The sequence below is a fragment of the Haliotis cracherodii genome, unplaced genomic scaffold (assembly GCF_022045235.1).
Source record: "Haliotis cracherodii isolate W230 unplaced genomic scaffold, xgHalCrac1.p SCAF_10, whole genome shotgun sequence".
In the NCBI taxonomy this organism is placed as follows: domain Eukaryota; kingdom Metazoa; phylum Mollusca; class Gastropoda; order Lepetellida; family Haliotidae; genus Haliotis; species Haliotis cracherodii.
This window is the reverse complement of record NW_027266265.1, coordinates 41,247,358-41,262,132: the sequence shown is the minus strand read 5'-3', so window position 1 is coordinate 41,262,132 and position 14,775 is coordinate 41,247,358. Positions and strand designations below refer to the sequence as shown.

Below are 14,775 nucleotides of genomic sequence, written 5' to 3'. Positions count from 1 at the left end.
TGTGTTATCAACGCGTTAGCTTACATTTTTTATTTACAACGAACTTAATTAAGTTGTATTATTTAAATAATGTTATAAGCATAACTTTCATATTTATAAGCCATAGGATCAGACCTTTCAAATGGTGTATAACATGTAGAAGCAAAGATAGTTTACAAGCAGTTTTTTTCTTTGATAAATGTTGGCTTATTCTATCACACAAAAATCTCTGGGAACTCGGTGTCCCAGCAGTAAACACTTCTGGTTGACTGGTGTTGAAAGAGTTAATATAGTAACAACATATCACATGGTTGCGGGGTTCAACACATACATATATGTTCTGATTTTTTTATAGATATTTGACATTTTGATCTTGATTAAAACTTTGACCGTGGTCTTAAATTCTCTCAAAATGTCTTTCCTCTCACTGCAGACATCCTCGGCTAAGAGTGCGCTAAAACAAAGAAGTTCAAAACGTCAAATGATTGTTCCAAATCATTGTTGAATAGTTTTGAGTCTGATTTCCCAACTGTATGGCTATTTTCAGCCATTCTTGTTCAAAATGTAATTCCCTTTGAACTATGGGTGGTCTGTACGTAAAACATCTCATTCCTCTGTTATTGTATCATCAACTCGTTTCTTCCCTACGCAAGTCAAACTTGTGACGACATATCATGCACTATATCATCAAGGGTATGGAGTCATAGACAGGAAGAAATGAGTCGATGGTACATTGGAGTTTTGTGAATGCCTCGACATACATTCGAGAATATCCCATGAATGATTCGAGGTATCCTGGATAGATTTTGGAATCAGATTTGGTATGTTGTCTTATGACTGACGTGTCCAGCAGTCGTGTCATTGAGTGATAGCGCACCCAGGAGAAGGAGACGTCATTAACAGGTGACAGACTTTTATTGCCATTTGTTGAAACGGCCACTTACGCATCTGCTCAGCCACCGTCTGTAACCGGACCCATGGAATCACAGTAAGCCCATCGTGCGAGGGCACGGCACATCTCGCCTAAGAGGGCAACCTCTGTGTGTGTGTGTGTGTGTGTGTGTGTGTGTGTGTGTGTGTGACATACCCACAGGCTATAAACCACATGTTATTTGTGTGTGTGTGACATACCCACAGGCTATAAACCACATGTTGTTTGTGTGTGTGTGACATACCCACAGGCTATAAACCACATGTTGTTTTTGTGTGTGTGACATACCCACAGGCTATAAACCACATGTTGTTTTTGTGTGTGTGACATACCCACAGGCTATAAACCACATGTTGTTTTTGTGTGTGTGACATACCCACAGGCTATAAACCACATGTTGTTTTTGTGTGTGTGACATACCCACAGGCTATAAACCACATGTTGACCTGTGTATGTTGCTTGTAAGAGTGTAGTTTTGTTATTAACCCATATGACTAAATATTATTGTAACAAATTTGGGCTAGATCTCGTTAATTTGTGTCTTACTTTTACATATTGTTCCGTGGGCTAGTGGTAGAGCGTCTGCCTGATGAGTGGAAGTTTGGGGGATCGATCCCGGCCACATCGTAACAAAATACGTTAAGAGATGGCACTTGCTGTTACCCTGCCTGGCGCTCAGTATTAAAGGGCTAAGACAAGGACTGGCCTTATGCTGTGTCTTAGCGGGTTATTCCTGTTAAACTGCCCGATGGTATCTCAGTGGGCTGGCACTATAGAATCGCCATTAGTCTTGACTCGTACAAGCAGCCACACTCACACACGTGCATGCAGGTCGCTATATAAGTGCAATAATCTTAGTGAGTGAGTGAGTGAGTTGGGTTTAACGCCGCTTTTAACAGTATTCCAGTCATATCGCGGCGTGTCAGCTTAATGTGGGAGGAAAGCCCCAAGTGATGCAGGTCTTAGACGTTTATCACTTCGGTGAAACCCACGAGCACGGGTATGGTGCTGACAAACCTAGAAACATAATCGGGGCGAACCGGGATCCGAACCCACAATCATAGGTTTCTGGCGTGCCAAGGGACGCAACTCTGCACCGCGAATCGCGGCGCCTTAGACGACTGGGCCACCCGTGCCCCCGCAATAATCTTAAACGCGACATTAAACACCATTGCACCTCACCGACTCATATTGTAAGTGTTATGTCAAACAAATCACAACCATTTAGGGAAATCGTTTTTATTCCAATTCCAAAAGCAATCATCCCATATTTGAAATGTAGATCTATCGATTTTATTAGTTGTGAGTCAAACACATTTAATGACACAAAAGTGAGATGACCATAACCCTAATGGCATAGAACACCTACAAGCAAGAGGGATTTAGAATGAATGGTATCTCAGTGGGCTGGCACTATAGAATCGCCATTAGTCTTGACTCGTACAAGCAGCCACACTCACACACGTGCATGCAGGTCGCTATATAAGTGCAATAATCTTAGTGAGTGAGTGAGTGAGGAACACCTACAAGCAAGAGGGATTTAGAATGAATGGTATCACTATCCATGCATCAAGGACAATTAAGTATAAGTAGGGTACCTATGTTTCAATAATTTGGCAAGCTGGATGTTGTAAGGTCTGTAGAAGTCGTCTAACAGTTGACGTGTCTCATTCCTCGCTTGAAAACGTGTTTTTCCTTTATTGTCTTTTCCTCTCTTCTGCATTTGTTGAAATTCCGATCTAGACACACGACCTGACAAAATAAATGACGTTTATTCAGTGAACAATGTAGATGCCTATGGCAAACTTCAATTTAAAACTTTTTGAATGACAAACAACCGTAAACCTGGGATTTGCAAACTTTATAAAGACGATAATGTAACCTAACGAAACGATAATGTTTTCTTCGCAATATCAGTTTATTATTCAATTATTATAAAACAGACAATAATATTCAGATTTGCATGGATCTATTCCCGCACGATAAGATTACTAGCAGTTATTTCCACAAGTGACAAATCGATTTTCAGCGAAATTGGAGTGTACGACCCAAGCCAAATCTCACGAAAGTAACATAGTTGTTTGATATTTTGTTTCATGTCTGATTTAAAAAAAAGAATACATGAGAATAAATCTTACTTAAGTCCAGAAACTCAAATATTTCTGAGAAAGATATATAAGGATCATCACGGATGTCTTCCAGTCTTGCGATCAAAATCTGTTCTTGAGGGAAAACTTTCATCCAGTCACTGATGACCACATGGTACAGACCAGTCCAAAGCTGACATAAATGTCCAAAGGTAGGAAAACAGTATCGCTAATGTACATTTAACATAGAAACAATTGCGACATTGCCAAAATCTAATTTAAGCCAAAGCATAAGAGTGAGTGGGTGAGTTCGGCAATATTTCGGCCATAAAGTGAACAAGTTATACAATATTTAAAAAAAACTGTTGACGAAGGACGGTATAATAATAAGTAGCAATATATCACAAACTGGCTTAAAATTAGTTGTAGAACATTAAACATATCTGATTATTGGGGTACGACACAATATAAAAATGGGGCTATAGATCACCAGCAACAAGGTTAAAATCACCACACAAGGGATCAGGGGTTCTTATGGTACCTCTGCTACCTGCGTGGTTCCCCAGCAGGATTTACACTTCCCTAAGTTACTGGTTATTGTTGAATGTTTGGCCAGAGATTAAAAAGTGAACAAATATTCTGCAGTTAAACTGGAGGTAGATATAAATATACTTTGAGAGAGGTGGTCTTACAAACCCTCTCAGGGTGACAAAGCATAATAACTACAGGTATATACACATGATGCTATACATTGGAGTGAGTGAGTGAGTTGGGTTTAATGCCGCTTTTAACAGTATTCCAGTTATATCGTGGCGTGTAAGCTTAATGTGGGAGGAAAGCCCGAATTGATGCAGGTCTCAGACGTTTACCACTTCGGTGAAATCTACGAGCACGGGTATTGTGCGGACAAACCTAGAAACATAATCGGGGCGAACCAGGATTCGAACCCACAATCACAGGTTTCCTGCGTGCCCAACAGACGCAACTCTGCACAGCGAATCGCGGCGACGTAGACGACTTAGCCATCCGTGCCCCAGCTATACATTGGAAGAAATCTTAGTCATACCACACAATACAAAAGTAAAGTGCTTGTTCACTGAAGATGCAAATCTAATGTGGCACATTCTCGGTGCATAAACAAGAACCTAAGGATGATATATCGGTTTTAAGTCCACACGGGTCATATAAGGTAAGTTAAATAAAAACCTCTCAAAACCCTCCTGAATCGCCAACTGTAAGCCAACAGTATTTTTAGCAGGCGCTATATGTCATTACATATAAAGACAACTACCCATTTCAAACATTCCATTATCAACTCGAATATCTGAAGAAACATAGTTCATAAGGGAAAACGGCAAAATAGTGATGACAATTAAAGGAATGGATCGCTAAATGTCAGTGATAGCACCATGTGTCCGCACATGCTAGGCATGTTCTGCCAGTTTACTGACCTTGACATTTCAATTTTTCAATCAATCCCATGCATGATGGGTGATATCTCTTGCAAACAGATCATACAAAACACAGGGGCTAGTTCAGTACAGACAGAACCAGAACTTCCATACGAATGAGCATGTATGTGACCTTGACACTGAAGTTCACTCAAAGTCATACCATTGCAATACCTAAGGGGGATATGTACCAAATTACATTTTACTTGTCGAGTCTTAAAGTGTTTTTGAGTGTGTGACCTTGAAAGTGAATTTCAATATAAGATGCAAATAGTTTATGCACTAGTACTACTAATATCACTGATTGTTATCATTTGTTTCACATATAGGACATACCATTTGAAAGGGTGGGAAGTAACCTGATTACATATTTTGGTCTTTTATTTCGTATCTTACAATAATCCTAGTTACAGTTGTCATAATGATTGAAGTGATATTCCAAGTCAAGCATCAGGTATGGTATGAAAACAGAACAAGGGTAAGTTATCTATATTTGAAAGAAGTGAATGAGTTAGTGAGCGAGTGAGCTAAAATTTAACGTCGCATCGGCATTATTAAAGCCATAAAGCGACGAGACCAAGTTGATATATTCAAAAGTAGGTCATAGATGCAAGGTAATATTTAGAAACATTTTTTTCAAACATATTTGGGCATGACAATATTACTCTTAGTTGAAATATACATATGTATACGTGAATACAGAGTTACATTTAAATATATTGAAAGAAGAAATTAAACATTACCTGAACTCTCTTTTCGTATAGACAAGTCCTCACAGACGAAACTGATAAGCACTCTTCAAACGCTCTTATCTCATTAACCACTTCTTCGTGAAAGCTCTCTGCCGTCACATGTGGATATTCGAGGGTCATATAGTTATACGCAGATATCATCCTGAAATGAGAGATGAAACAAAAGTTTTGGTGTTTGATCGTTAGTACTCGCACATGCAATGTTGTGTTTGATGTGAAATGTCGTTGCAAGAAATATTCAGCTCTTAATTATTATCATGGCGGCCAGTAGAGAAATGAACAAACAAAATAGTGAAACATAATGTATGCAATGCCCCATGATGTTGTGTATGATCAACACAATCAACGTTGCCTTACGACAGACATAAGTTAGTTTGAACCACTTTTATTCCAGAATCCCCGGAGTGGAGTATCTCAGACAGTGAGAGAGAGAGTGAGATTGAGGACGGTTGGGATTTTATGACTTTAAAGTGGGAAAAGTATTTCAGATAAAGTGTAGCAAAGGCATCAAACTGACCTGTCTGTTGGGTTCCTGATCATAATGATGATTTTAGTTGAGGGGTAAAGATGATATAAATAGTGTGGATTGAGGACCCGAGGCTCTGTACAGTTATAGTTACCGGGCATGTAACGCCACTTCCCGTTACCATTGACTGTCGTTGGGGAACCGTCACCTTGTGGCAAAGAAAAATGTACCTTTAATTGGGAGTATTTACACATTCCTATGAATGACACGTTTGCCAAAATAATGCCGGATGAAGTCTTGTCATATACTGTGAAAAGATACCGGCTATAGCTCGCATGTCTATGGATAAAGCGTTAACACAGATCACTATCTATTTATTATACCTGCTGTGGACTTTGATATTAAGGGGTGAATAAGTGGCTTAACGCTGCTTTTAACAGTATTCCAGATATATCGTGGCGTGTCAGCGTAATGTGGGAGGAAAGCCCGAAGCGATGCAGGTCACAGACAAGAACAAGAACAAGAACAACATTATGGATAGCAAGTTCTGGTTTAAGCATATAGCGACGTTTCAATGTAGTTTCTTACTCCACAATCAAGCTCACCAATATCTAGAATAACTGAAAACATAACAGTGATTCGATCCCACAATCATAGGTTCCCAAGGGACGCAACGCCTTCGACGACTTGGCCACCCATGCCCCTGATATTAGGAAGGCAGCTTAATTATAATACAATCCTAATTATAGTTTTGTATACAATACTGTATGCCATCCGGTGTCGGAGTAAAGCTTAATGCGACAGATACTTATCCTGTTTTGGGATAGGGATATGGTGCTGACAAACTATTGTCCATTACCAATTCCGGGATTCCTACCACAGATAGCAACAAGTGTTTTACACAACATAATGTGCTGCCTGAGGTCACTGGGCCAGCTGTGCTCGAAATATATATAATAATGAAGAAGCAGTATATCTGTACAATCTGATTCCACAGTGAATGAGTGAGTGAGTTAAAATTTAAAGTCACATCGGCATTATTTCAGCCATATCGTGACTTGAGCAAGTTATGTATTTATATAATATATTAAGACCTGTCGTCGAAAGACAGTACAACAACTAGCAAAATATCACAAATTATATTTGTAAAACTAGTTATAGAATAATAAAATAATCACATTATAGCAGACGACACAATATAAAAAACGGGCTGTAGATCGCCAGCAACCAAAGTTAGGCCACCATACTAGAGACCATGGGGACTTACGGTACTTCTGCTACCTACATGGTACCCCAGCAGCATTTACACCATCCCTCTGGCCACTGGCGATGATCAGAAAGATTAGCCAAAGAGTTAAAATCAACAAAAATACTACGATTAAAATCACAGAGAAATGAAATGATACGTTGATTGATACCGGACTTACGTACCTTCCCATGTGGACAATTGTTTTACGATACTTCAACCTCCTGTGAAGATACAGCCACTAACAATCTCAGTTATGATTTCATTCCACCAAATTAAAAATCATATACTTTATACTGTACATATCATAATCAAAATTTATCTATTAATTCTATTTCTTTTATAAAACCGATGATTAAATGAGCACTGATTTGATTAAAAACATCCTTTATGAATGTAATTTTGAAATACTTATCCTTTGTGTTTGAAAATATCAATGCAGTCAAGCAGGACATGCTTGACCGTGATTCTTTCATCACAAGGGATGCAGAATGGAGGATCCTCACCTTTCAATAAGTATTCGTGGGTATATCTGCTGTGGCCAATACGACGACGTCGCATAATGACCTCTTCAAATCTGGACTGACAACCCAAGTAGATGTAACGAATAGTTGGTGTTATTTCATGTAATTTACTTATACCATCTTGGGTGTCCCACTTCTTTTGCATAAGGTCCCTGATGTAGCATCTGATAACAGGCTTATAGTCACTGTATGGAAGAAGAAGTGGTGTCACAGATTTGTTGAGTGCTGCTTTAGCTGCAGCATCACCCATTGTGTTGCCAACAATTCCAACATGGCTGGGCAACCAACAAAAGACGATGTCGTATTGGCCAGTTGCAAGGGTATTAAATAATTCTAAAGTAGCAAGTATCAGTGGATGAGTCGAGTTGACACTTTTTAGTGCCAGTAGGCATGACAATGAATCCGAAAATATGATAAACTGCTTACATTTACTTTGATGCTGAATATATTCTAGTGCTGCCAGTATAGCATTGGCTTCAGCGGTAAATATGGAGCTATTATCTGGTATTCTAGAAGATATAATTTTTGATCCAACAACTGAGGCAGTGTTGCCACAAGTTGCCACAAGTGACCATTTATGTATTTTATTCAGACACAGTTGTAGCTGTCTCTCAATAGCATACATGTTTTCACCACGACAAGAAATATTGAAATCATCCACAAACAGCGATCCATCTACTGAATCGCTTAGAACTTTTGAAAGACTATTTATCTTGATACTGAATAGAGTGACAGACAAAATACTGCCTTGTGGGACACCCTGATCCTGATTATAATGGTCAGACAGGGTTGTACCCACACGGACTTGAAATTGCCTGTCAGTTAAAAACTGGGATATAAAATGAGGTAAACAACCTCTCAAACCAAAATCATGTAGATCCTGTAAAATGCCATGCTTCCAGGTAGTATCGTATGCTTTCTCGAGATCAAAGAATATTGATACTACCTGTTGTTTATTTACTACAGCATTTTTAACAAAGGATTCTAACCGTACTAAATGATCTATAGTACTTCTGTTTTTCCGGAAACCACATTGAATATTAGTAATAAGATTGTTTTTTTCCATGAACCAAACTAATCTATTATTTACCATTCGTTCCATGGTCTTACAGACACAACTGGTTAAAGATATAGGACGGTAATTTGAGGGATCTGTATGATCCCGGCCAGGTTTTGGTGTGGGGACTACAATGGCATTATGCCACGAAGGAGGGAAATTCCCTGAAGTCCATATCTGGTCAAAAATGTCTAAAAGGGTTTCGAGACATGATTCAGGCAAATGTTTCAAGAGCTGATAATGGATATTATCATCTCCTGTTGCTGTATCATGAGCTTGTCCAAGGGCAGTACGTAGCTCATGTAATGAAAATACTTCATTATAGTCTTCACCAATGTCCGAATTAAAATGTATTGTTTTCTTTTCCTGTTGTCTCTGATATTTCCTAAACTCCGGGACATAATTGGATGATGAAGAATGTTTGGCTAACGTTTCTCCAAGTTTATTTGCAATTTCAGTTTTATTAGTTAATAACATATCCCCATCCTTAAGATGATGAACAGATGATTTTGAGCCGATTCCACAAGGAAGCATCCTACCTGTAATGACGTGGTGGAATGTCTGGCCTGAAGTTGAATTTGTGAGCACACGACTTTCTATTGCTTTGGCAGCTGTGGAGAATCTGTTCGCAAACCTTAGGATATTTGAACTTTCTAAACAGTAAGAATACAGTTTAGGAGTGAAATAATCATAATTCCAAATACATATTCTTGTTGCTATTGTTACGAGGTTAACTCAGAAATCAGGTCGCACACGCTAAATTGTGAAATCAGTAAATGACCACACACGTTTAATACATAATCAATAACTGTATAATAATCACTTTTACGTTTACAAAAAGGCAATACAATGGATCAAATTTATGGGTGCGGCAATAGGTAACAGACCCTATAATTAATGTAAGATTTGTCTTGAAAAATGCTTTCCCAGAATGCAGAATAATGTTGGAAGCAGGCAGGAATTCGGCTTTGACCAAATAGGTATCCAATCCGCAATTGGCAGCAAGATCGCAAAAAGGGTTCTATTCATACACTTCTAGAACTAGAAGTCTGCTAAGTTCATGCACACCACAACTGCGGATAATTCTAATTCTCGAGACAGCATATCTGGCTTGGGAAATAACATGTCCAGTGCAGTACAATTTGTATCAGAAAGTAATACTGACTGAGCTTGCATACCATATGCAGTGCGACTCATGGCTGTAGCCGTATACAGAGAATATTGCACGAGTTGCCGTCAGATTCCATTTATATTACAACGAATGGTCTTGGAAACGTATCTAATAGCGTGCCGTGCAGCATATAAAATCGACAACCTTCGATAATAAAACAATTCTCCACTAAGTCCAATATTTGATTCCAACTATGTCATTGTCATGAGCTAATGAATCCTATTCAGGTGTTCGAAAACATTGGCGACACCCGATACAAACACATGCAAAGCCTGTGTGTCTATTCCCTCGGTATTGGGAACTAATTACATAAATGTATTGTGTTACATGAACATATTTTCTTCATAAACCAAACCAAAAAAGCAATGATATCATTAAAGAAAAGCACTATTTACCTTTGAATCTTTGCCCGGCAATCCAGTGGGTTTCCTTTCCCTTCGGTGCGACGGTCTCGGGATGACTAACAATGGTGGTGAAGGTGAAGGTCGTTCCGCATTTGTGAAAACCAACGAGGTGAAAGTACGGAAAACATCTTAAGGCTCGTTTGGTATCTTCAAACCAACATGGATTCTTATAGTTTGAGAGGAAGGCGGGTTTCTTCTGCAATATGACAGAGACAAATAATATTAGTCGGACCAAATCATTCGGCCACCAACCATGTACATGTAGGCGACTGTGAAGTCATAATTCAATCATGTATGAGGGATTTGACTTTAAGCCACACACAGCGAAGACAGTGTTGTTTAGGTCGCAAGGTTCTTTACAATTGTTAGCCAATAGTGCATGGATTTGTTTTGGTGATTGGATGATGAAGATTATTATTGCTTTTGCATCTATATACACAATGCAATTCACAGATAATTATGAAAAATGTGATGTAAATACCTGCCGGTGGTATGTTGTCACATGTTAGAGAATACATATTATTTGTTTCTTGTCAATTCTGATAGAACACATTGTTGGGGGAGAATACGCTTACCTTTTCACCTAATATCATTACTATATGATGGTGATTCACTGACACGTGCTTATGATATGGTAGGAATTATACAATGGATTCCTTTAGGTAGAAATGTTTTATGAATATTTACGGACGGAGTTTTTTGTAGACGAAAAAATATAACGCAAATTTATAGCAATATTACCGTTCCCCGTATATGGGGATCATGACAATTCAATGTCTAAGTATAATATATTCATATGTCAGATTATGAACCGAGGAAGTTGGTATTTATACATGTAGTTGCATCGTCAAGACATCAGCCATAAAGCGATGAGAACAAGTTATATTTTCATTACAAAGCTGGCACAGTAATACAGCAATGTATATAACTACAGCCGCACCCCGATATCTCGAAATAACCGATATCTCTTCGGTCTCGACCTCCTCTACATATAATTACAAATTAATTTTTCTCGAATTCGAGATAAAAATACAAAGCGAATCTTGATGTGACTGACTGCCTATGGCTCGCTATCTCGAATGTTCGGAATTCTCGAAGTTACAACACGGTCTCCCTAGGCTCAAAATAACGGTCCCGACTCCCGAATATTTCTGCTTCAGTATGCAGATGATATTGTGATTGCTTCTGATACGATAGTATTAGAAATGAAATAGATGTTGTTCATTTATCAGCCTGTTAACGATTCTGAGGAGCTAAAGCTTAATACGCATCTAAGCTAAGATATCTTAAAAGAGATCATTAAAGATATTTATCCAAATACGGCTTTCGTTATACATGTGTGACAGGATCAGATAGTTGCATATATTTTGAGAGTTTTATCAGTTTAGGTTTTTACTGAATTAAATTTCAGTCAAGTATGTTTTAAACAATATATACTTCACACTTCAGCTTTCCTAATTCTGTGTTTCAGCTTACTGCATGAGTACTTTGCCACAGGCTCAATCACCTAGTGCACTATCATACAATATCCTGCCCAAGCGCTTACTTACTTAATGTGTTTTCGAAAAGGGGAAAAAGTTGTTTGGCAATCCCGTAGGGGTGTTTTAGTGGTTGCTTATATAGAACTTTGGAAATTTTGAGATTTGGAAAAAATGCCAAGAGGGTTTGGGGGGGGGGGGGGGGGGGGGGGGGGCGAACTAAGGGACCTGAGTATGGAAGTTTGTTAGTTTGATTATGTGGTTTGGTTTTGGTAGTTTATTGGGGTTTTAAATGCGATTTATTAGTCCTGTTTTGATTAAGTATTCTATTTTATTTTGTGGGTTTAGGATTGCTTCTAGAGTAAGAGCCTTATTTAGATTTAGGGTGGTTTGTAGTGTAGTTCGGTGTGTTAGGTAGTGGGTGCAGCATGTTCTGGGGTTTCTTGTTGTTTGCAATGTGGGCAGGTTCCTGTTGTGTGTTTTCTTATTATTTTGAGGTGGTTATTTAGGTATGTCCAGTTTGGAGTTTAGTGATTACTCTGTCGATTTTTTTGGACGGATGTAGAATGTTTGGTTTGGTTAAGGGTTTATTGAGAACCTCTTTGATTTGGCTATTTGGGTTTTGATATAGGCTATGCCATTTTTTTGGTGATTTTTTTGTTTGTTGACACTTTTGATTTCTGATTTGGAGATGGGAAGGTTTAAGCTTATTTCTGGGTTTTAAGGGATAGTTTAGCTGCTTTATCGGCGTTTTCATTGCCGCATATTCCTACGTTGGCGGGGATCCAAATGAATATTATTTGTTTGCCTGCCTTAGTTAAATCGTTTGAGCTTTTTAGTATTTGATTTATTAGTTCAGGGCGGTTTTTGGTGTTTATATTTTGGAGGGCTTGTAGTCCACTGAGCGAGTCGGTAAGTATTAGGATTTTTTGTTCTCTTTTAGATTGTTGATTATGAAGGGCTGAGGCCATGACCATTAGTTCGGCCGTGAATATTGATTGATTGTTTGGGAGTCGGTAGGATTGGGTGGCTTTAGTTGGTTGTGTGATGTGGACTCCGAAACCTGTGTGTTTGGAGATCGGATCTGAGGATCCGTCTGTGTAAATGTGACACCAATTTGGCCAGTTTTCATGTATGTATGCTAGTGTGGTGGTTTTTGCTATGTTTGGGTCGGTTTGTTTATATATTGTGCTAGCTAGTGTTATGTCTATTTTGGGTGTTTTAAGTTTTGGGGTGAAGATATTTGATTTTTTTACAGTTTTGTATAAGATTGTTTATTTGGTGTTCATTTAAGTAATTGGTTATTCCATGGGATATTGGAGAAAGTAGAGGGTGTTTTCGAGCTAGGGCTTGTTTTTTGGGGCTGATATTTTTGTTTATTAGGTTTTGAATTAGGGGGTTGGATTGAGATGCAGCCCAGAAATTTAGGGTTAATTGTTCCCTACGTAGGTTTAGTGGCATTTCTCCTGTTAAGGCCGTAGGAGGTGCCATGTTGAGTGCGTGTTATTAGTTTTAGAGCCTGATATTGGATTGAGTCTAGCTGTTTGCTTAGGGTTTGGTTTAGGGTGTCGTATATGGCACATCCGTAGTCTATTTTAGATCTAATTAGTGATATATAGAGTGAGAGGAGGGTGTCTTTGGAGGCCCCCCAGTTTGAGCCAGTTAGGCATTTTAGCGTATTTAGATCTTAGCTACATTTAGTTATTAGATTATTTATGTGAGCGTCCCAGGAGAGATGTTCATCGAAAATGAGTCCTAAGAATTTGGATTGTTTTAGGAAATGGATTGGTTTGTTGTTTGGCTGGAGTTTTGGGGAGGCGGGTTTCATGTTTTTGTGTTTAAATACTATTCCTGTAGTTTTTTCCGAGTTAAGGGAGAAGCCCCATTTGTCAGCCCATTGCTGTATTTTGTTAAGAGATTTTTGAAGTACTGTAGGTTTTGGGCCATTTTAATGCTTTTTGTGCGGATCCAGGGGGCTCCATCATCCGCGAATTTCGAATTTAGATGTGTTTATTTTAGGGGATAGGCCCTCGAATAGATCATTTATCAATATATTGAAGAGTGTGAGACTGAGTATACTGCCCTGGGGAGTGCCATTTTCTAGGGGACATTGGTCCGATAGCGTTTGGTCTATACCCACGATTATTTTACGATTGTGTAGGAAGTCCTGGATGTAGTTTATTATTTGACCTTTGAGTCCTATTTTTTGTAGTTTTTGTATTATCCCGTCGTGCCATACCATGTCGAAAGCTTTGGAGAAGTCAAAGAAGATGTCTGTAGTATATTGTTTGCTGAGTTGTCCTGTTTTAATGACCTGCTCTAAACGGGCGAGGTTATCTAAGGTTGAGCGGCCAGGAGTGAAACCACTTTGCTCTGGGTTTATGATGTTATTTTGAGTTAGGTAATGTTGTAGTCTGTTTTTAGATAGATTCCATTACTTTACATAAGTTTGAAGTTAAGGAAATTGGTCTATAGCAGTTAGCCTGATTAGCTGGTTTATTAGGTTTAGGGATTGGTATGACTAAGGCCTGTTTCCAGGGAGTAGGTACTTGTCCGTTTTGATAGATGAGATTGTATAGTTTAAGTAGTGCCTGGAGTAGTTTAGGGGGTAGTTTTTTAATTATTTGGTAGGAAGTTAGGTCCGGTCCTGGGGCTGTGCCCTTTTTCCTGTATTGGATGACGTAGAGTAGCTCCTCTATTGTGTAAGGGTGGTTTATTTCTAGGTTGTCATTATTTGGTTCTTTGGTGGATTTGTTTTCTGTTTTAAGTTTATCTTGAAATTTTTGGCTAAAGTTGTTGTTACTGCTTACGGCCAAAAAGTGGTTGGCGAGGGTATTTGCCTTTTCGGCGGGGGGTTTGGTGCATTATTAATGTTAGGTGTTTTTTAAGACGTTTTAAGCCTCTAATGGCGTGGATTTTGCGCCAGACCGTTCTGGCGTCTGTACGGTTGTTTATTTCTTCACAGAATTTTTTCCAGTTTCTGGTTTTAGATATTTTGACTAGACTTTGAACTTGGTGGTTAAGTTCGTGAGCTAATTTTAGATGTTTATAGTCGCGTTTGGCTTTATTGAAGGCTGATTTATGTTTACGTCTAGTTTGTTCTATTTCCTCGTTCCACCATGGTACTATAGGTTTGCCTGTATTAGTTGTTTGTTTAGGGATCGAGGTTTTGGCTGCTTTCATTATGTAATCTGTTTTTACAGTAGATTTCTGGATCATTATTTTCTAA

General features: G+C 38.7%; 1 protein-coding gene across 1 annotated transcript in view; it reads right to left on the bottom strand.

Moving 5' to 3' along the window:
* Positions 1–2,489: 2,489 nt before the first annotated feature.
* Positions 2,490–14,775, bottom strand: part of LOC139453824 (carbohydrate sulfotransferase 15-like) — a 55,999-nt gene continuing 43,713 nt past the window's right edge. Inside the window, exons 3-8 of the mRNA XM_071235282.1 lie at positions 10,060–10,264; positions 9,033–9,146; positions 5,718–5,874; positions 5,192–5,342; positions 3,049–3,190; positions 2,490–2,662 (exon numbers count right to left, since the gene is read on the bottom strand). Of these exons, the coding sequence (XP_071091383.1) occupies positions 2,490–2,662; positions 3,049–3,190; positions 5,192–5,342; positions 5,718–5,874; positions 9,033–9,146; positions 10,060–10,264 (942 nt within the window). The remainder of the gene's footprint in view (positions 2,663–3,048; positions 3,191–5,191; positions 5,343–5,717; positions 5,875–9,032; positions 9,147–10,059; positions 10,265–14,775) is intronic.